Source organism: Boleophthalmus pectinirostris, unplaced genomic scaffold, assembly GCF_026225935.1.
Source record: "Boleophthalmus pectinirostris isolate CB_2022bp ecotype Guang Dong unplaced genomic scaffold, ASM2622593v1 HiC_scaffold_13, whole genome shotgun sequence".
Lineage (NCBI taxonomy): Eukaryota > Metazoa > Chordata > Actinopteri > Gobiiformes > Gobiidae > Boleophthalmus > Boleophthalmus pectinirostris.
In genome coordinates, this window is record NW_026571036.1 from 14,824,716 (window position 1) to 14,845,171 (window position 20,456).

The following is a 20,456-nucleotide window of genomic DNA, read 5'->3' on the forward strand; positions in this document are numbered from 1 at the left end:
CCTAATTAGGGACCCAACTCTAGCCAGCCGTTGCCACTATGGCACCCTCTTTGCTGCTGCTGATGTTTTAGCTTTTTCTTTTGCTCTTGTCTGCTTATTTTTGTGAGTGCCGCCTCTTAAAAATTAACAGAGGGTGTATAGTATTTGTCATTGCACTTCAATAAAATACTTCATCACAAAAAAAACAAAAAACAAAAGACAAACGCGTGATGGTAACTTGAGGATTTCAAGCCCCCACCTACTCTCAGTGTACCGCATTAGCGAACGCAAATAAAGTTGTATAATTTCAGTGAAATAAAAGTAAACAACTTAAACAATCAGACAGCAGAATAAGCTTCACACTTGCCAGATTGGGGTCCAATGATGAGAAGTTTTGTCTGACAGTTTGTGATGGTGGAAAGTCTGGAGTGACAGATGTGGTGGAGATGTGTGCATGTATCATATCATGTGTGCATGTATCATTGAGGGACTGCAGTCCATGGTGATGAATGATGTGGCCAAGGGGATAGCATGTAAATGATGAAGATGAAGGGACTGAATACCAATGGGGACAGAGTGGTGCAAGAGTTGGAGATGTGATGGTCGGAAAAGAGGAACCTGGAGAGTGCAGTGTTGGAGAGAAGCCAATGGACAGTAGACAAGGAGAATGGTGTCAATGTAAAACAGAAAGAGAATTGATATGCACTCAAAAATCAAGATGAACTTAACTTAAATAAACTCAAACTTAAATGCAACGCTATGCAACATACATTAAAATAAGGAGTATGACTGTACAGTATAAATGAAGTTGATATGCTTCTTTGTCCTGCATTTCAGGCTTTATTAATCAGAGAATTTCTGTTTTCATCTATACCCCCCATACCTGCTAACTACTTAGACTCAAGGTCATTAAGCTATTTTAGATCAGCATTGGTTCTGTTTACTGATGAATAGGCTATTCTTTTCTCTGGCCTAGGTGTATTTGCATAAAAATTAGGCAATTTATTTATTTCATAAATGTTGTTGATGAAAATTGTGTTGGTATGGTGCTGTTGTTGCTGATAGGCCTAAGAACTAGGCCTTAAGATAAAATAACACAGAATAAGAATATCATGAAAAAGTTTCTCATTTCAGAATTTTTAATATTTTATTCATATATTTTATAGACTCATGACACATAGAGCGAAGGTTTCAAGCATTTATTTTTTGAAATTTAGAGGATTATGCCTTACAAATAATAAAAGCCCAAAATTCAGTGTCTCAGAAAGGAATAGAAATATAAGGCTTCTGAAAAGCATGTTAATTTCTGTGCACTCAGTACATGGTTAGGCCTCCTTTGGCATGAATTACTGCATCAGTGGGCTGTGGCATGGAGCTGATCATCCTATGGCACTGCTCAGGTCGAATAGAAGCCCAAGTTGCTTTGATAGCCACCTTCAGGTCATCTGCATTGTCGGGTCTGGTGTCTCTCATCTTCCTTGTGACAATAAATCAGAGATCTTCTATGGGGTTCAGGTCACGTCACTTCAGGTCAAGTGCCAAGTCCAAGGAAGCATAAAGTGCTATAATGTGGCCTGGTAGGTGACGGCGTTGACTGGGGACTTCAGAAAACGCAATGGACCTACATCAGCAGATGACGTGGCAGCCCAAATATTACTGACTGTGGAAACTTCGCCCTGAATAACATGGATTCTGTACTTGCCCACTCTTCCTCCAGACTCTGGGACCTTGATTTAAGATATGCAAAACTGACTACGCTTTGGGCAGTCCAGTTCTTTTTTTTTTTTCCACAGCAGGTAAGACACTCATAGAAAACGTAAATACAAAGCTATAATGCAGAAAGTAAATATTTATTTTCTTTAACAATAAACAAAAACAAATGTCACGCAGATTTTACTTGTGTTTGAAAAAGGAGTGAATGGAGAACTTTCCCATGATATTCAAATTTTTTTTAATGGTCTGTATATTGAATGGAGGGTTTCTTCTTCACCTTAAAATGATTTTTATTTTGAAAGGATTATGTAAGCCTAGCCTTTTCTCACTTTCTCACAGCGGAGGGTTTTACTACGCGCTTCTCTGTCTGTGTGAGGTCCATGTGTAACACCCTGTGATAGATCTGTGTGTGACCGACACGGCGACTATGGAGTGATCCTCTTTGCTATCCGCATGTGTCGTGTGTGTGCGCCAGTACGTCGTGATAAGACACTCCGGGGCACCCTGCACAGGGCATCTGAGGTTTTTGATAAACCAGCAGACGTTTTACGAAATGTTCCGGTTTGGGGAAAGACCACCGGAAGTCGTCGTTTGACAGCCGCTCTATGTAGCATCAAGAGCTAATGATGCGCTGAACTATTACATGCACTGAGCTTAGGTCATTGGAAAGAAAACAAACGATTTTGTTCCTCAGTTACATTGTCAGCCATTACAATCAGACGTGATTGTGGTAAATGGGACCGTACGTGGGGAACAGAGTCGTGGGAACGGCGTGACAGACAGGTGGGCTGCGTTCAGTGGCTGAAGACATGAACCCTTCGCTCGGGAGAAATGGACTTATAGGACTCATAGTGGGAGCTACCGCTGGTTTGGGCGTGATAGCTTTCATCATTTATCGGGAGATGAGGAGGAGGTCTCCGGCGCTGGCCGTGGCAGCTCAGACTGTCCCCCCACAACCCACGGACAGCGGTGATGGAGCTGCGCTGCTGCTGAGAAACGCTCTGGATGAGCAGGGTGAATTTATCAACAACATAATATCACAATGTCTCTTTACAGTGTTAAACATTTTATAACCAAAATTATGTTATACGTAGCCCTTTCTTAATTTTGTAGTCTGGGTATAGGCAAGCCTAGTTAGATTTTTATTTAGGCCTGCTGTTTTTAGATTAATTTGTGGAGCTACTCAAAACTATTATGACATTTTGCATGTATTGTAAAGGTTGTAAGTAGCTATACACTTTACTGTTTCCATGTGGAAATTTGTCTTCTGCAGTTTATCCTTACCTAATAGCAGCAGTAGTAATAAAAATATAGGTCTTGCCCAACACTTTTTGACTGTCGCTTCACATTGCATTATTCCTTAACTTTACTACATGGACATGCACATGAGGCTGACTAATGTGGGGGCTTTTCAGTGCCAACGCCCTCACTACTAGTCGTTCACTCTCTCTTGTCCAGTAGATTTGTTACTTTTGTTAAAACTTTGAATTTACCACATATAGAGCTACTGACCTAATCTAACACTATCATGGCAACACTGAGTGATACTGAAAACAGCATAACACAGTGTCTGTGTGTGTTGCAGAGGTGGAGGCACAGCAGCAGGCTCTAGCTGCTGTGGAGGCTGTGGTCCAGGGCTTGTCTCCTGACCAGCAGGTGGTGCTACGACAGCAACTGGACCAGGTCCTGAGCTGTGTCACCTCCCTGCGCTCAGAAGTGGCTGAGTTGAGAGGGGGTCTCCAAGACATCGCTTTGCAGATTATTCAGGATGTCAAGTGAGACCTATGTTTGAGTGCTAACTATTCATTTGCCTCAAGTTTGTGTAATGTAAGATGGCTGCACATCACAGCTTCCATTAACATCTGAATTAAACATATTTGGCTTTCGTTTCCTTAAACCATGTAATGCATGTCTTTACCTTGCTTTATAGTTCAAACAGTACTTATTTCCTTACCATATTTGTTGCTGTCTGCAGGAAGGGAGTGGAGGACAGCCAACGCATTCGCCGCCGTCGGCATTACATTCCCCGAGAGCGCACAGACTCCACTACCTCCAGCTCTGTTTACTTCACCGCCAGTCAGGGCCCGACTAGCACCTACGAGACGAGTGAGGGGGGGTATGTACAGTATGAACAGTGTGCGGGGTGTATGGGGTACAGTATGGGCAGCTCTGGGGGTGTGATATAAAACAGTGATGTTGCAATAGTAGTACAATGCTTTCATACATTTTCTTTTGACTACATGAGTGTATCTGTTGTGCCTTCTAACTAATCTCCGAACCATAATGCTCAGAGAAATGGGTCTGTGCAAGACACAAAAATAGAGAACTATAGCAATAAAACGCCCTGTTTGAAAAAGGAAAAGTACACCTGGATTTTGGATTTACTATGAGATTAATAGAATTCAAGTTCCTAATTCCATTTTCTGCTTTTAAAAAATATCTTTTGGGCGCTGGTTCTGTGACTACTCTGGGGTGTCTTTTTCCAACTGGTGGGAAGGGTGAGGAGTGTGAAACAGGTTGAAATGGCTGATTAGCAACATGATTATATTGGAAACATGAAGCTTGCAGACCTATACTTTGTGAAGGATTTTATTTTTAATTTAGTAGAACTAAAAAGATGACAACATTTATTTAACATAAGATTTAAGATAGATCATAGCTGAAAAAAAACAGACACAAATTATTAATATTCTACTATCTCCACTCTCACAGGTACTCCACTGCAAATGCTGAGTCAGACTACACAGACCGGGACACTGATCGAGAGGAGCCTGAACAGGGTGCAGACCCAGATCCAGAGTCAGAGGGTGAAGACCAGAGCTGTGCCACCGTCATCACTCTGAAACAGGACGACTCCCAAGATGAGGACCCGGAAGAGGACACAGACGCTGTAGGGCAAGATGCTGGGGGGACCGGGGTGAGGGGCCTACAGCTACTGACAGAAACTCCTAGTGGAGAGCTGGCTCTGCTACTGGCTCAGAGCGACATTCTGCACACAGGAGACTCAAGACTAAAGGAGGAGGGCTACAAATTGCTGCAAGACAACAGGGCAGAGGTGAGCAGTCTTGCTATTATATGGGTTGTTCTAGTCTGCTTACTGTTTAATATTTAAAAGGATTTTGGACATTGGTTGAGATGCTAATAAAACAGGATTTAGGAACAATTGATTGAATTCTGACGACCCTTGGTTTTAGACTTATTGAAGCCTGACAGACACAAAAAGTGGCACTAGTAGGAAAAAGGCTTTGTTACACTTTAAGTTTGTTCTGGACCAGGGTAGCTGCCATAGAGATTGAACACAATTATGTAAAAAAAGATTCTGATATGAAATGCCAGCAATCAGTGTTTGTATGCAGTGTGTTATCATGGGAATGTACATCTTTGTGTTCAGTATGAAGACAATCGTGAGTTTGTGTGGCGCCTGGCTCGAGCTCACAGTGACATGTACTGGTGTACAGCAGACCCACAGAGCAGAAGGGCCTTAGCACAGCAGGGTGAGTCCCACACAGGAGTTGAAATCTGAGTGTGCTATTATTTGTTGTTACTGAAACTAATTTGTGAAAATAAAACATTGAAACAAACCACAAGATTACAAAGCAAATAAAATTTAGTGATGTTATGTATGAGCCCACTACACAACACAGGCATGTTTTTTTTACAAGCAAATGATTCAAAATCTGCTTCAGATTATGTAACCTTTGCTACAAGACCTTATTTTAATTCTGCCCTGCCCATGTATTCTGATCATATACCATTTTAGCAGACAACTAATAGATGGTTCTATTCTCTATTATAGGTAGAGCTTTGTGTTGGCTTCGTGTCAGTCCTTGGCCGCTGTTTTAAAATGGTTCAGTAGTTCTTGAGGTGGCAAGAGATTCAGAGATTAATTCACAATGGGAATGGCCATAACTATAAACATATGGGCTTCTACTGTGCTGGTTTGTCAGTTAATAATGTTTTTTTGTACAGGTTTGGAGGAAGCAGAGCTTGCCCTACAAAAGAATGGATTAAACAAAGATTGCCATAAATGGTGAGAGACTAAACAATTTAAGCTCCATGTTGTGAACTCAGATTTGGAATAGTTCTGTTTTGTGGTTAGGTTTGCTATGTTGACAGACTTGACAACAGACCATGGGAGCATGCACAGTAAACTAAGGAGCAGTCGCATCATGAAGGTATCAAGCCCCCACTGATCCAGTGTAAATCATTAACTGTAGTGTGACAATGACATTGGTGTCTCTCAGGAGCATCTGGACCGGGCCCTAGCTCTCAACAACACCGACCCTGTCTGCTTCTACCTGCTTGCCAAGTGGTGCTATCAGGTCAGGCATTCTACGTGAATTCATAAAATGTGATTAAGTTGTTTTTAAAAACAAACACAGAATAATACAATAATTTATACCACATGACTATGGCAGGTTGCATCTCTGGACTGGCTGGAAAAGAAGGCAGCAGCTGCCCTGTATCAAAGCCCCCCCAGCTCCACTCTGCAGCAGGCTCTTGACAACTTTCTGAAGGTACTACTCAGCTGTATTGTTCAATTATTCCTTTCTCATTTTGACAGTGGTGATACTCAGGAGCCTCTAACATGGAACTCTTGTTAGTTTAGTTCTCAAGAAGTTGAGTCAGTAGTGATGGCTTAGATGTGGTATAGCGAATACAACATTAACCATTATCTATTTTGTGCACAAATATAAGCATCATTTACAAATAATGGACTGAAATCAAATATGACATGTTTAATTCCAAAATCTTTTGGGGAGCTGCTTGGAATGAGGTGGAAGAGCTACTGGTAGCCCCCTGCTCTGCCCTCATATTTGTACTTGTTTAACAGGCAGAGCAACTAAGTCCAGGATTTTCAAAGACTGCCAGATTCTACATAGCCAAGGTAACCCCTTATTATTAGTCTGCACACCTTGAGTATATTTACCATCCTGACTGGCCTTGTCTTCCTAGTGCCATCAGGAGCTAGGGAACGTCTCAGAGGCATCAAAATGGATGGACCTGGCAAAGAAAATCTCTCCCACCACCCTTCAGGTGAGTCACTAAGATGGCAAATTATCACTTTGGATGGTTTATGATCTTTTTATACCTTTCAGGATGAGGAGACCTCAAAAATTGTGGAATCTCACTTTGAGAATTCCACAAAATCTATGAAGGACTAAAGTCTTCACTTTCAAAAAAATGTAGCCACTGTGTACAAAGTGTTTTGATGTCAAAAGATTTATGGTATTTAACAGACTTCTTTATTGACTTGTATTTAAGCAATGTATTCCTTGGCTTTTTGTACCGTTTCACCCAAAGTCTAAAATTATTTATTCCAATATTGTTGATTATGTAAGCATTGTCTTAGGTGTGGAAGATTATAAGAAAAAAGTCAAAGTGATAAATGCTGCTTGTTAATCATGACACATGGTTGTATAAATCATGCTGCACTGCTTAGTGTCACTCTACCTGAATAAAAATAGAAGCGGACCAACAAGATAGTTATTGATAAAACATGTCATTTATAACATACTGTACAGATTAATAAACAATGCAGTTAAGTCTGGAGGCATTTCTTTCACACATGCTGAAAGACAACAGCAAGTCTAAGCACTCAAACAACTTAGATGGAAAATTGGTACAGTTTTGAAAAGAAATTATTTAGCTAGATTACGCAAATCATATGCAATGATACGTCATGCACCAATTCTTATACAGTTAACCTCACACAAACATGTTGATACTAGAGACATTTACAAACAAAGAGGTGTAAATTAAACAACAGCCAAAAGTGCTGCTTGTTTTTTTTTTTTGGGAGGTGGGGCTGCGTTCAGTAGTCCATTAAGATGCTCTCGGCATCTCCACAATGCACTCACAGGATGGGTCAAGAGAATGTCTCAGTGTACTGTTAATCCTTAGCGTCTCCCACTCCATCAGCATTAATGGCAAACATCGCTTCAGCCTCCGGTAGACAAGGGGAATCGTAGATTTTACAAATTCTGGTCTCTCCACGACCTTTTCTTAGATAAAGGCTAAAAACATGAGATAGGTCAACATTAGCTCAATGCATTTTAGGACCACAGTGCACTCTTAAGCACGTCAGACGCCTGTATTAAATCTAGGTGTGTAAAGATAACTTTGAGGCTGACCCTGGAACCTGCTCCATACCAGATTAAATTTCAGAATAAGATATGAAGATGACTGGTTGACCCAGAAACTTAGAATCCTGCTGTTGTGAGTCAAATGAGTAGGTGGTAGAGCCCCTTGAGTGCACATAAGAGCGCTGAGACTTTATAAAGAGGAATCATATTTAAATACATTTAGGTAATGACAATTATGCTTAGACCTAGATGAATAATGTAGTTTAATCAGACTGTATTATAAGTAACACGTACCATGATAATAGCACACCACCAGTTTTTCCCTCCCATAGAAAAGTTCAAACTGCTCACCGAGTGGTGGAGGCATGAGCAAGAATATTTCCACCAATAGGTTTTTTGGGATCTGCAGAGAACATGGCAGCACCATCCACTTGGGCAACCACCTGATTGGTTATGACCACGGCAACACCAAACTATGAGAACAAAGCAATTTAAGACATTGTTATGACCTGAATGTCTTATTGTGTATGAACATAACACAGTAGATCTTAGAATTAACCATTAAATTGTAATGTAGAGGTTTACTGGGTGATACTCAAAGATTCAAGTGCTTTCATTTGACAGATTGAGCCGTTGAGTTCAGATTTGTGCCTAATGTGCCATATGAGCCTTACCTCATCTGCTAAACGCAACAGCATGCGCAAAAAGCGACCCAAATGTCCCTGTCTTGCCGACAGCTCACCACGGCCAGAGTAATCTGTTCTGTACAGAGCAGTGGCACTGTCCACAATCAGCAGAGCATACCTGAAGCACAGGTGAGACATACACATCACTATCTTATCATGGAATGAATAGTAAACCCATCATCAGTCCTCCAAGCAAAAATCATATCAAGGCAGATACTCACCTTGACTCTGCCATCATAGCAGAGGCCTGATAGAGCAGCTGTGTCTGGTGGTCTGTGTTAAAGGCTCGAGCATAGGCCACATTATCCAAAACATCACTGCCAACCAGCCCATACCTGCTCAAATGAAAAGGTTTAAAAGGTCCTTTTCAACATAAAATCTAAAATAGGTTTCAAATAAAATGTGAGTGACGACCTTACAATCTCCCATTGAGAATATTGACCTACCTCTCAGCAACAGCAAGCAGCCTCTCTGGTCTGAAGGTACCCTCAGTGTCAATATACATGGCTTTACCCTCTCCTCCACCTTGGTCAATAGGTAGCTGAGAATACATAGATAAGCTTTGGGCCTGATCTTCCCATATTTCAATGTTAAAATGTTTTTCTAGATATTTTCTACCTGGCAAGTTACAGCAAGAGTGTGACAAAGCTGAGTTTTGCCTGTGCGAAATTCCCCAAACATCTCAGTGATAGAACCCGTCTCAATGCCACCTATGGGAGAAAACGTCACAAAATGAGATACACATTTCTGATGAAAAGAGAAAGACAGATGCAAGTTAGTACAGTAAAAAGAACAGCAGTGCATAGCATTCTTCTGATGCTATGCACATATTTTAGTGTTTAGAATAATACCCTACAAATATATCCTTTATAGCCTACCATGTTTTCACAGTGAGGGGGTAAATGGACTATCACAGGCCTTGATAGTTTTGTGCAATACCTCCTCTCGAACTAACCTTGTAGCAACTTGTCCAGCTCCTTGGAGCCAGTGGAAATCTGAATGATCTCTGCTCGTCGTTGGTGGAATTCAGTAGCAGTGGTAAAACCCATTGGCACTAGTTTGGCTGCTTCTGTCTGAAAAGTAAAAAAAACAAATTAAAAAAAACATTAACATAAACTACATATTTTATCAGAATATATCCACATTCTTTCATCACATGCATTCTCTCTTACTAGAATTTTGTCAGCCTTGGCCTCGCTGATGCCCTTGATGTTGAGCAGCTCTTTCTTTGGGGCATAGGCAACGGCCTCAATGGTGTGGAAGCCGGCATCCTCTAGTTTCTTGATGTCACTGGCACTGATCCCACATTGCTGAAGCAAAAAAAGTAAATAAAGAATGTCAATGCATAATATTTATTGTATTCTTTACCAATCTTACAATACAGCCTTAAACTATTATGATCAGTGCAAGTAAAGAAAAGTGGAAAACAAATGCAGTTCATTTAGATTGTCTCTTTCATGCATGTCAAGATGCATTTCATCTACAAGTTTAGAAGTTACTGGGAAACTTGCACCATTTCAGACTGCGCGTGCTGACTGATTGTGGGTTACTTACCTCCAGTCTGACCAGAGGTTGTGGGCCAAAGTTCTCCTCCTCTTCCACCTCTGCTTCCACTCGGGCGTCACTCCTCATAGCCATACCTCACGAGAGAACCTTCAAAAGCACAGTGTCCATGACAGTGTATGACTTCTCTTGCTTTATTCTCAGATCAAAACACAACTCTCCTGTTTTCACTTCAGCTTCACATAAGAAACGTGCATTGCCTTGTCCACGACATGTACACAGTATTTCAATAAAAAACAGAGCGAGTTTTACCCTGATGAGGGATGACAAAAAGGCAAAGTCTTGCACGGCTGTTAGCTAACAGCAGTAGATCAATTCAATAACATGATAGGGATATACACGAAGAAAGCAAACAACAAATGTAGGAATCTGTGTGCCCGTACAAAGTATTAATCTAGATAAGACAAAAAATACCGAGTTAGTAAGCTAATTAAAACGTTTATAACTTGGTATACCTCGGGTCTTGTTGAGACCTGATCCAGAGCTCCCGCGCAGAATGTTGAAACTACGTCACTACGCCAGGAGAAAAACCCATACGTGAGCTGTGGGTGTGTACATTTTGTAATGGTGTATAAAAAAAAATAATGTGACACACTTTTTTGACTATATATATACATATACATACACATATATATTCTGTCAATGCAGAATATAGTTGTGAATTTTTAATTTAAGATAGCTAACTACTTCGTTTGAGTTCTTACATTTGAATATAACTCCAGTTAATTGTAATTTTTTTTTCTCAATTTAAATACAGAACATCTGCCTTTGTAAAATATTTTAAAAGTCATTGTTAACCATTTTATTTATTTATTTATCCACGATTTATTTTCGGCGAATGAAGTTGACGTCATCAAGCTGCGTTTATACAGTGAAACGTGTTTTTGTTGATTATTAGCATGTTGTGTTATTTTTTTACAGTATAGGCAAAAATACACGCGGCAACATTACATAAAATACTTAGCTAATAATGTCGTTGTTTCTTGTAAACAGGTAAGATCTTTTCACGCTCTTGTTATTCAGAGTAACCATGTCCTGCATAAATATACATTGCTTATTCCAGATATCTTGGCGAGGAAGATGATAACGACAGTAAAGTCAGTCGATCACAGACTTTATTGGCAAAACTTAAGGAGAAGGCAAAAGAGCGACAGAAGCAGTGTGGCTCTGAACCCATACCACCAGAAGAAAACAGCACACCTATAAAACCCAAAAAGAAAAGAAAAAATAAAGAAGTTGGTAGTAGTGACAGTGTGAAAGAGTCTGACCAGGATGAAGATGTAATCCGGAAAAAGAAGAAAAAGAGCGCAGTAGGACATCACAGTGGTGAGTTGAACTTTTGTTTACATGTGGCGGCTGTAAGCAAGCTGCTTTGTCTTTCAAAGTTGTTGTGTTTCAGATGTACAAACTCCATCTACTGGGGGTGAGGACATTAGGAAAGACCAAGTCATAGAATCCCCACAAACTCCTGAGAAGCCTGTTGGTGTGGGATTCCCTGTTCTTGGAGGATTTTCCAATAAAAACATACAAAAGGTATTTAATGGTTGGCCGTGGTGGATAGTATTTAATACTACAATTCTGGAAAACCCTTCACATTTTTTGATAGTGGTGATAATAGGGGTATACATTATTGTTAAGTCCTGATGCTTCTATTTCTCCCTACTAAATATTATAGGTTATGATAATATGTTTGGCTATACCATATTATTGTTTGTGTCTATCATGTATCAGTTCATTGGGTCCTAATGTGTGTACAGGTGAATAGAGTGTTGCCTCAGTGGCTTGCTAAGCCTGACCTTATTCATCAAAACATTAAAGACCATCTTCATCCACTCTCTGAAGTGCCACTATTGTGTGCTCATCTGCTCAAGAAACTCCAGAACAATCACATTCAGCACCTTTTCCCAGGTATTTATACATAGCCATGCACACAACCCATGCATAAAAAAGACTCAATGTAAATTTGTACATTTATATGTCTTAGTTCAGGCAGAGGTTATTCCAGCTATACTTGAGAGTTCCCATCATGGATTTTTGGTGGGTCCTGGGGGCCATAGACCCAGAGACATCTGTGTGTCAGCCCCCACCGGCAGCGGCAAGACACTCACTTTTGTCCTCCCTGTTATTCAGGTAAGTCTTTTTTACTTTTAGCAGGCAAACATTATACTATGTATAATTTGCAAAGAAAAATTGTTCAATTTGTAAAGAAAGAGGGGAGAAATGTCAAGGCAGATTGAGTTCCGATTGTGTTGAGCAGGTGCTGATGCAGAGGGTGGTCTGTGAGGTGAGAGCTTTGGCTGTACTGCCTACCAAAGAGCTGGCTCAACAGGTGTGGAAAGTGTTTTCAACATATGCAGAAGGCACACAACTCAAGGTGGCAATGGTGACAGGACACAAGTCATTGGCAGCTGAGCAAGCTTCACTTTCAGAAGTCAGGTACATGTCATTGTTTTTTCATATACTTTGACTGTTCAAAACTTAAACTCGCTCTTCATTCATGTATTAATTGTATGATTGTGTTTCTTTTTTTGCTTGGTATTGCTTAAAAGTAGAGAAATAAATATATGAAAAAACATGCTTTTCTGTTTGAACATTTTTGTAAAGTTTGTCTTTGTTACAGGGGGAATCAAAGGCGTAGTCTTGCAGATATCGTTGTGGCTACTCCAGGGCGCCTTGTTGACCATATCAACAAAAACTCCAGCCTCTGTCTAGAACATCTGCGGTTTCTTGTACATTTTTCTTCTAAATCTTTTTTAGCTTAAATTGTATTGTCACATTGTATAGTATCACATCGTATTGTTTACAGATAATTGATGAAGCAGACAGAATGATTGACAGTATGCACCAGTCCTGGCTCAGTCAGGTGGTTAAAGCTGTTTATGTATCAAAAACAGAAGCAAACAGTCTCTTCAGGAGGACAGAGGCTGCACACCTCACTGCTGCCAGGTGAGCCACCTGCTAATTCTGTTTCCTTGAACTCTGTCAACTGCTGTCTACCTGTTGTTAAGTTTTCTAAAACGCACTGTCCTGTTTCTAGTCTTTCTCCTTCTCAAATGCCACTTCAAAAGCTGCTCTTCTCTGCAACTCTTACACACAACCCAGAAAAGCTCCAACAGATGGGTCTGTACCAGCCGCGCCTCTTTACTTCAGCCCACCAAGTGTCGGAACCCACCTCAGCTCCTACCCCAACACCGGAACGCTTCAACTTTCCCCAAGGGCTAACAGTAAGTGTTCAGCCCATACGCAAGAACAGAATATAGGCCAGACGTTCCCTCACTCTTCTGTTTGTATTGTGCATACATTAGGAGTACTATGTCCCATGTACGATGAGTAAGAAGCCTTTGGTTCTATTGCACTTTGTCACTCGGATGAAGCTTAGCCCTGTTCTGTGTTTCACCAACTCCAGAGAGGCAGCTCACAGGTCAGAGAATGCACATAACATCGGTCTGTACTGAATACAGTGTGCACTAAACATTTCATGACATTTTACTTTTTTTTAGACTGGTGTTGTTGCTACAGTTGTTTGGGGGCATCCAGGCAATGGAGTTCTCCTCCAGACTAAGTCCAGGGGAACGAAGGAGGACACTGAAGGAGTTTGAGCAGGGCAAGATCCAACTGTTAGTATATCTGCACACACCACACTAAAAGTATTAAAATAACCATAGATTTGGTAACAGTCTACATTGTTGTTTGAAGTATAGGAAAATGTGCTGTATTCTGGCCAGACTACCCTGCACTGGCATCTGCAGTTTATGTACTCACAGCTGATATTTTTTTTTATACACACAAACTTAGGCTTTTTTTCATTAGAGCACATGATATGAACTATTATAAATTTACCCAATGCTTGTATATTCTGTATTAATATTGTGTATTTTCCTGAAGGCTTGTGAGCACAGACGCTGCGGCACGAGGTATCGACATCAGCGCAGTGAAGTGTGTGATAAACTATGACGCACCACAGTTTGTACGCACATACATTCACAGGTCTGTTCCTCCACACCATCTCTTTTTGTGTAGTGGTGTGTCCAGTTTTTAACATTCTCCAACCTTTGGTTCAGAATCGGACGAACAGCGAGAGCGGGCAGAGCCGGGCTGGCCTTCACCTTCCTGCTTCAAGTACAGGTTCGATATGTCTAACACTAAAATCAAATGTACTAATAAATAAGTTATGAATAGTGTAATTTGTGCAGGAGAAAAACTTCTTGCATATGGTGAGTGAGGCAGGCAGTCCCGGGATCCAGAAACAAACTGTGAAACCAGAACTTCTCAAAAGTCTGGAGGAGCGTTATGAACAGGCACTGAGAGATTTAGCTGGAATAATCAAGGTAGAAATAAATATATTTTTTGTATTAAGTATATTATTTAATTTACAGTGTTTCATTTTGTGTTGAAGTGGTCCATCATGTAATTCAATCTTTATACATTTGTCTTACTTTGTCCATAGGAGGAGAAGAGCAAGTGAAGAGTTACTTCTGACCTGCTTCTCAAAGCTTCTCAGGTGGACATGAAATAGTGTACTTCACAAATTTGTCAGATTTTGTAGTCTGATACCCCAGGAAAATAAAATAAATTGAAGAAAAGACAGCTGAATAATGTACCAGTAATAAACCATTTTATGCAATCATTTATATTGTCAATATAAGTTAAATTAGTCTTTTTTTTTAACCCTTTAAGTGTACCACATTTCTTATCATAAAAACATGCTACAGATAGCAGTAGTGGTCAACAGTCACTTTGTTTTGGTTTTCATGTGGTTTAGACATTGTTCAGAAGTTTTAACTGTTCAGTCCCATTTTGAAGTCTTCCTCCGCATGTAGCGCTCCCCCCTCGCTGTCGATGGCTTCATAGAGCTGTTGCTGGTTCTCCTGAGTGGCATGCATGTAACCCAGGTAGCACACACACAGAGTGATGCTGAGCAGACCGAACCCCATCACAGTCTTATTCTGCCAAACACAAACAAGTCACAAGTACAACCATCAGATCAGCTCTTATGTCCTCTGAGACAAACGCTGGTATTCCTCTGGCTTTGGGAGGGAGTTTTTTCAGCACCACGGACAGAGGCATTCACCGTGTTATTTTAGCGTTATCTGTCGAGATGACGAGTCTAATGTCGGTGGTTATGTTAGATTAATTAATTAATAATGGACTGGGATTGTTATTTATACAGTCAGTTTTTAAATTATTGTGTGCACGTTTATCTAACAGCAAAGTGTTATTAGAGATTGCAAAGAAGATTTATTTTTTTATATATATATTTTTTATTATTTTTCAGTCCTTATTTAATTCTTTAGATGGTAGCTTCTAGTAGACAAAGTGAAAGTATTTTCTCACGGGTTTGATGAAGAGCTCGGGATTGACCGCCCGGAACAGAGTGGTGGTCTTGGCGCCCCTTAGTCCTGGGGTCCTGTACTCTTTCCCTGAAGTAGCATTTCCTTTCCCTGATTCCGGATCCGACATTGTTTCGTGTGGTGCTCAAGTTACAGGTGGTTTTGGCATGCTAGAGAAAATACAGACAGATGTGGCTGCAGGTCGACGCCATATTTTGGTTAAATAGACACGATAGGAAGGTGAACAGGTTGTGGGACGAATGGGCCGACGTAATAATACAGCGCCTCAAATGGTAGGGAGGTGGTACTGCAGTCATTTTACAGTTTACTTATCTAAGCTGTGGAAATGTAAACAAAATGTAAAAAAAAACCTCAGACAATGTTTGAATTAGAGTGACAACTCCCATTCATTAAATGTCTGTAAGGAAAATGCTTGTCCCTGAAATAATAGAATTATCATTTTAAACATGAATACACAACCAGAGCACTCAAGTTAAAGTGTAATTTTAAAATAAATTCTAGGGTTTTGGTGAAGGGCTTTGGTTAAAAGACTAGCATTTTTTCTTTTTATCACCAGAGTGGGGATAGCTCTTTCCTTCAACAAAGTTTTAGTCAAGCTCAGTTGTGTTTGTTGAGAGTGAGAGCTGAGCTGATGCATGTATAATTGATGGATGGTAACACTGCCTCTTGCTCAGGTAAACTCAGCACCAACTTGGGTGGTGTATTTGCATTTGTAGTGTCCATGACAACATGCACACACCCACGTCATAGCCACAAACACAAACTCCAGGGTTATCCATAGAATGTATGGGTTATCCTTAAAGACATCTGTCCTAAGTAGGAAACTCCACAAAGATAAATGAAAAAATATTTTGTTTGTAATTTGTAGTTGAACTTGACTATATTGACTAAATTATATTTGCTTTTATAATTCACCATAAATAAAACTACAATATTTGTAAGCTCTGAACCCACAGGATGGAGTTTTGACATCAGGCAAATCCAGTGGTATTTAAATGTGGGGAACAAGGCGTGGCATGGAGCAGTTCCCTGAAGCACAACTCCGTCACCTGTGAGCACTCAACAGCATAAACCAAGCACCGGGAGGAGAGACGTCCCAGGAAACACAGGTACAGCAATTTATTAAAAATAATGAATGGCTGAAGATATTATGCTGCATGTGACACAGTGCTATGTACAGAGTTTGGTGGGCAAAAAATGTGCTAGTTGTGTGTTGTCTGTGAGGATGACAGAGCTCATATTTAATATTTCATAATGCTGCTTACCACAAATATGTAGCTGGAGGTGATGGAGAGGTGTTCTCCTGACATCGGAACATTCCTAAACTAGTAAAAGGTCTTCATATTTAAATGTCATATAGATTGGCTTGTAAGAATTCTTATCTAAACTAAATCATTTTAGGAGCCTATCTATAGGCCTGCATTTTGAACTACACATCTATTCATTTGAAGTCTATTTACTTGAGGGGTTTTGTCATTGAATCCAATCAGATATGTGTGCTTACCAGAAGAATGACCAGGGGTCTTATTTTTAAAACTTTACATGAAATTCTAACTAAAAGTAAACAGTATGTGTATGGACAAAACACAAACTTCCTCAAACTGGTTCACTTCTCACTTTTGCGTCATCTCTCAACACCCACATATCAGAGACCACATCAAGTATTTTTTTATTGATCACAAACTTTTATAGATCACAAATTTAACATTGTATGCTCTCACATTTTCTAAATGAGACCCCAGGACTGTTGTTTTGTGGGTGCTCTATGTAAGATGCTTGGAAATGGCCTTTATTCTCAAAATTAAGATTCTTAACCCCTATGACAGCCACAGAACTGTTTTTGATGCCTATTTATTGATTGACAGGTGTCAATTACTTCCATTGTGGAAATATTACTACTCACTGAACATGCTGCATTTGGTCACCTCTTAGTGGGTCATAAGGCTTATTGCATTAGGAAACTGCTCTGAATTGACCATCTCAAACAGTTGGCTTTGCTTTTATTCAGATAAGATGAACTGGGGCTTCCTGGAGAACATCTTGAGTGGAGTTAATAAGTATTCCACTGTGATTGGTCGTATTTGGCTGTCGGTGGTCTTCTTGTTTCGAATCCTGGTGTATGTGGCAGCAGCTGAACAGGTCTGGAAAGATGAGCAGAAAGACTTTGTATGCAACACTCGTCAGCCAGGCTGTGAGAATGCCTGCTTCGACCGTTCCTTCCCAGTGTCACAAGTGCGGCTCTGGGCTCTGCAACTCATCATGGTGTCCACCCCGTCCCTGCTGGTGGCACTGCATGTGGCCTACAGAGAGCACCGTGAGGCCCGTCACAAGCGCAAACTGTACACTGATAAGAGCAGCCTTGACGGGGGCTTGTTCTGTACTTACACCCTCAGCCTGCTCTTCAAGACAGCCTTTGAGGTGAGACGTATTTTTTTATATTTTTTGTCAAAAAAAAAAAATTTTTTTTAAAGCATAAATGTCAAAAATGTTTTGAAACAACCACTTTCCCAAATCTTGCATCTTTACATTGGCTTCCTGTTTGTTTTATAATTGATTTTTTTTTTTTTAATTCTTAAGTATTTTTAAAAGCTTTGAATGTATAGACCCCATAGTACATCTTTGTCCACATCCTCATTTACACATATGTGTGTCCTCTGAGGTCTGAGACCAGCTCCAATGTTTGCCTTTTGTCTGCCCTTTAATAAAGCCTATCATGTCATGTTATAGGAGAGAGTAATTTTGCATGAGCTACTGAAAAAAAGAAGAGAGAGAACATTTTCAAAATCTTCACAAAAAAACTAAATTTCTTGTCAAAGTTGACCTATTATAAAATCCTAAAATGTTAAAGATGACACGAGTGATCTTTAGGTATTTTTATCCCATGGTAAGAGGTTTGGAACACATGTTGAAAATATTTAGTACTTAAGACATCGGCAACATGGTTTGAAAGATTGGGTTAAGGTATGGATGTGTAGGTTAGTTAGAACCATTCTTCAAAAAATTAATGTCAAAGTAATGTCCCTGCACTGATTCATTTACGAAAGGTTATATATTACCAGCCTCTGAGTAAACTCTATTACCAAGCACTTATGCAAACAAAAAACAATGTCAGTGTCAGTGTCATTTGTTATTGTGCCGGACTGATGTGACCTTGCAATGGATGTGGCCTCAGATGTCTTTTAATATGTATCCATATTCACTATCATTTTTTCTGTCCACTTGTTAGATTATGCTGCTAATTGTTCACAAATTTCCAGTCTACCCTACAGTCTATTTTACTAATTAAGATAGGCGTGTTTGTGGTCGAAATTGTTAAGCCCACATTTCTTTTCTTTGCAGGTTGGATTCTTGTTGGCCTTTTACTTTGTGTATCATGGCTTTGATGTACCCATCTTGATCCGCTGCAGTGAAAGCCCATGCCCCAACACAGTGGACTGTTACATAAGCAGAGCCACTGAAAAAAAGATCTTCCTCTACATTATGGGTAGCACATCGATTCTCTGTATCGCTCTGAACGTGATGGAGTTTTTCTACATTGTCTGGAAGCGCCTTTGGAAATGCCTCACTAGGCGCTACATCCTAGAGGAAGAGAGACACTTGAACCACAACCAACCACCTGCATCTATTGTCAACAACTCTGTGTGCTTACAGCCCACAGCAAACACAGAGACAGAGCCCGCTCCATAGTGCGATGAAAACCTGCCAAGCCGGTTTAGTGTGGCCAAATGAGAACTAAAACTGTCTCTAACCCCAGGCCTCCAAAATGTATAAAACAACACAAACAAATGCTGTGCTGCCTATTAGGTTAGCCTTTGAATGGACTAGACTACAACATTATGTAGCTAGGTAAAAGGAAAGAAGTATCAGATTTTAATACAGATATTGTGAGAAGTTTTAAGTACAGCGATTAATGAATACAGCAAATAATTAATAGGCCGTTTAGTGTGTATGTCTACATAAAACTATTTTTTTTTTAAATCATAACATTGCTTTATTGTAACGTTCTGCTCTGTAATTCTGTTTTGTGTGCTTGTATGACTTTGGGTGAAGACGAAGCCTGACCAGCGCATTGTATGAACAACAGCGACATCTAGTGGAGCAAACGATGAAGGCTTTCAGAAGGTGGCACGTCACTTGCATGATCCCATGTAAAGAGAGTTACATACTCCGGAACGTTCTCCATGAGTTTCATACCAACCTGTGGAAAAGTATAGCCAAAAGAACAGGTCAAATGAGAGTCAGCTTTTAGGAGATGTAAGCCCACTCAGAGTAAGGACACATTTTTATTTTTGTACACTGTCCCACTTCATCTATAGCAGCGATTCTCAAAGTGGGGTCTCTCAGAAATTTTGACAGCATGGAACATTACGCGAATGCTACTGGAAACGAGGACACTAATTAAGAAAATACTGTGAGAAATAAACTTTTCTTCCAAATTTGGTTATAAATATGATCTGAACTTCTGAATTTTATTGTAATGCCATTGTGGGGACTGATGACAAATGATTTCTATACAAATAAGTGATCCCTGGACTCAAAAAATTGACAAAATTGTTAATACCATTGTTTTGCAGGCTACTTCTTAGTCATTTATTTTGTAAAATAAATAAATTTTATCTATTTTATTTAATATATATAAACATACAGCTTGTCACTGCTAACTTTCATTTAGTCATTTATCACTTTTCAAAAAAATAGTCCAATATATGATTTTAAATTCTGCACATCATAAGGATAAGGTTAGTAAGTCGTATGATGTTTATCTTTTTTTAAAGGATCAAACTTGACAGCCATACTTTGCCCATATTCACTCTATAACAAACGCTCTGAATGTCTCCCTGCTCTTCACCTTCATTTCACTATATTGTATATAGTGTATATAATAAAAAGCTATGGGTCAAATATTCTTTGGCGTGGGGGTCATGAGGCCAATGGAGGCTGTGAGAAGATTTGAAGATATAATTTCAAATTGTTAACACTGTATTTAATATTTTTTTTGTATTGAAAACAATAACATGTTAGTAAAATTATGTCAGTTAACACATTAAACTACCCAAATATAGTAAACCTGATTTTAA

At 39.8% G+C, this 20,456-nt stretch overlaps 5 protein-coding genes across 5 annotated transcripts; 3 read left to right on the top strand and 2 right to left on the bottom strand.

Annotated features, from left to right (window-relative positions):
- The first annotated feature begins 2,062 nt into the window (after positions 1 to 2,062).
- Positions 2,063 to 7,238, top strand: rmdn3 (regulator of microtubule dynamics 3). Its single transcript, XM_020941767.2, has 12 exons — positions 2,063 to 2,706; positions 3,278 to 3,467; positions 3,668 to 3,808; positions 4,405 to 4,747; positions 5,084 to 5,186; positions 5,662 to 5,722; positions 5,792 to 5,867; positions 5,937 to 6,014; positions 6,111 to 6,209; positions 6,527 to 6,580; positions 6,649 to 6,729; positions 6,792 to 7,238. Exons 1-12 carry the CDS (start codon positions 2,502 to 2,504, stop codon positions 6,855 to 6,857), a joined length of 1,497 nt encoding a protein of 498 aa, XP_020797426.1. The 5' UTR covers positions 2,063 to 2,501; the 3' UTR covers positions 6,858 to 7,238.
- rad51 (RAD51 recombinase) lies at positions 7,177 to 10,556 on the bottom strand. The gene is made up of 10 exons (XM_020941745.2): positions 10,483 to 10,556; positions 10,019 to 10,117; positions 9,637 to 9,774; positions 9,420 to 9,537; positions 9,083 to 9,174; positions 8,911 to 9,005; positions 8,686 to 8,799; positions 8,453 to 8,582; positions 8,130 to 8,251; positions 7,177 to 7,709 (listed from the first exon to the last, which is right to left on the bottom strand). Exons 2-10 carry the CDS (start codon positions 10,100 to 10,102, stop codon positions 7,586 to 7,588), a joined length of 1,017 nt encoding a protein of 338 aa, XP_020797404.1. The 5' UTR covers positions 10,103 to 10,117; positions 10,483 to 10,556; the 3' UTR covers positions 7,177 to 7,585.
- Positions 10,557 to 10,859: 303 nt separating this feature from the next.
- On the top strand, positions 10,860 to 14,658 carry ddx51 (DEAD (Asp-Glu-Ala-Asp) box polypeptide 51). Its single transcript, XM_020941000.2, has 15 exons — positions 10,860 to 11,020; positions 11,091 to 11,353; positions 11,427 to 11,560; positions 11,785 to 11,935; positions 12,012 to 12,157; positions 12,285 to 12,463; positions 12,648 to 12,756; positions 12,834 to 12,973; positions 13,065 to 13,251; positions 13,333 to 13,448; positions 13,528 to 13,644; positions 13,913 to 14,014; positions 14,089 to 14,152; positions 14,221 to 14,355; positions 14,475 to 14,658. Exons 1-15 carry the CDS (start codon positions 10,998 to 11,000, stop codon positions 14,490 to 14,492), a joined length of 1,884 nt encoding a protein of 627 aa, XP_020796659.1. The 5' UTR covers positions 10,860 to 10,997; the 3' UTR covers positions 14,493 to 14,658.
- Positions 14,626 to 15,613, bottom strand: smim8 (small integral membrane protein 8). The gene is given in 3 exon segments (XM_020920617.2): positions 14,626 to 14,855; positions 14,857 to 14,973; positions 15,362 to 15,613. Coding segments are annotated over 3 exon segments (285 nt in total). The 5' UTR covers positions 15,488 to 15,613; the 3' UTR covers positions 14,626 to 14,813.
- Positions 15,614 to 15,709: 96 nt separating this feature from the next.
- On the top strand, positions 15,710 to 20,429 carry gjb7 (gap junction protein beta 7). The gene is made up of 3 exons (XM_020941800.2): positions 15,710 to 16,487; positions 17,387 to 17,796; positions 18,718 to 20,429. Exons 2-3 carry the CDS (start codon positions 17,392 to 17,394, stop codon positions 19,063 to 19,065), a joined length of 753 nt encoding a protein of 250 aa, XP_020797459.1. The 5' UTR covers positions 15,710 to 16,487; positions 17,387 to 17,391; the 3' UTR covers positions 19,066 to 20,429.
- Positions 20,430 to 20,456: the final 27 nt, after the last annotated feature.

Excerpts from the sequence above, each read along its gene's own strand:
- rmdn3 (XM_020941767.2), top strand. The coding sequence starts at position 2,502 with ATGAACCCTTCGCTCGGGAGAAATGGACTTATAGGACTCATAGTGGGA. Across the intron at positions 2,707-3,277 it reads AAACGCTCTGGATGAGCAGG|AGGTGGAGGCACAGCAGCAG; the intron begins GTGAATTTATCA and ends TGTGTGTTGCAG. Across the intron at positions 6,730-6,791 it reads TCTCTCCCACCACCCTTCAG|GATGAGGAGACCTCAAAAAT; the intron begins GTGAGTCACTAA and ends TATACCTTTCAG.
- rad51 (XM_020941745.2), bottom strand. The coding sequence starts at position 10,102 with ATGGCTATGAGGAGTGACGCCCGAGTGGAAGCAGAGGTGGAAGAGGAG. Across the intron at positions 9,175-9,419 it reads GCTGGACAAGTTGCTACAAG|GTGGCATTGAGACGGGTTCT; the intron begins GTTAGTTCGAGA and ends TTTCTCCCATAG. Across the intron at positions 8,800-8,910 it reads CTGCTTGCTGTTGCTGAGAG|GTATGGGCTGGTTGGCAGTG; the intron begins GTAGGTCAATAT and ends TCATTTGAGCAG.
- ddx51 (XM_020941000.2), top strand. The coding sequence starts at position 10,998 with ATGTCGTTGTTTCTTGTAAACAG. Across the intron at positions 11,354-11,426 it reads CGCAGTAGGACATCACAGTG|ATGTACAAACTCCATCTACT; the intron begins GTGAGTTGAACT and ends GTTGTGTTTCAG. Across the intron at positions 12,158-12,284 it reads TTGTCCTCCCTGTTATTCAG|GTGCTGATGCAGAGGGTGGT; the intron begins GTAAGTCTTTTT and ends TGTGTTGAGCAG.
- gjb7 (XM_020941800.2), top strand. The coding sequence starts at position 17,392 with ATGAACTGGGGCTTCCTGGAGAACATCTTGAGTGGAGTTAATAAGTAT. Across the intron at positions 17,797-18,717 it reads TCTTCAAGACAGCCTTTGAG|GTTGGATTCTTGTTGGCCTT; the intron begins GTGAGACGTATT and ends TTTTCTTTGCAG.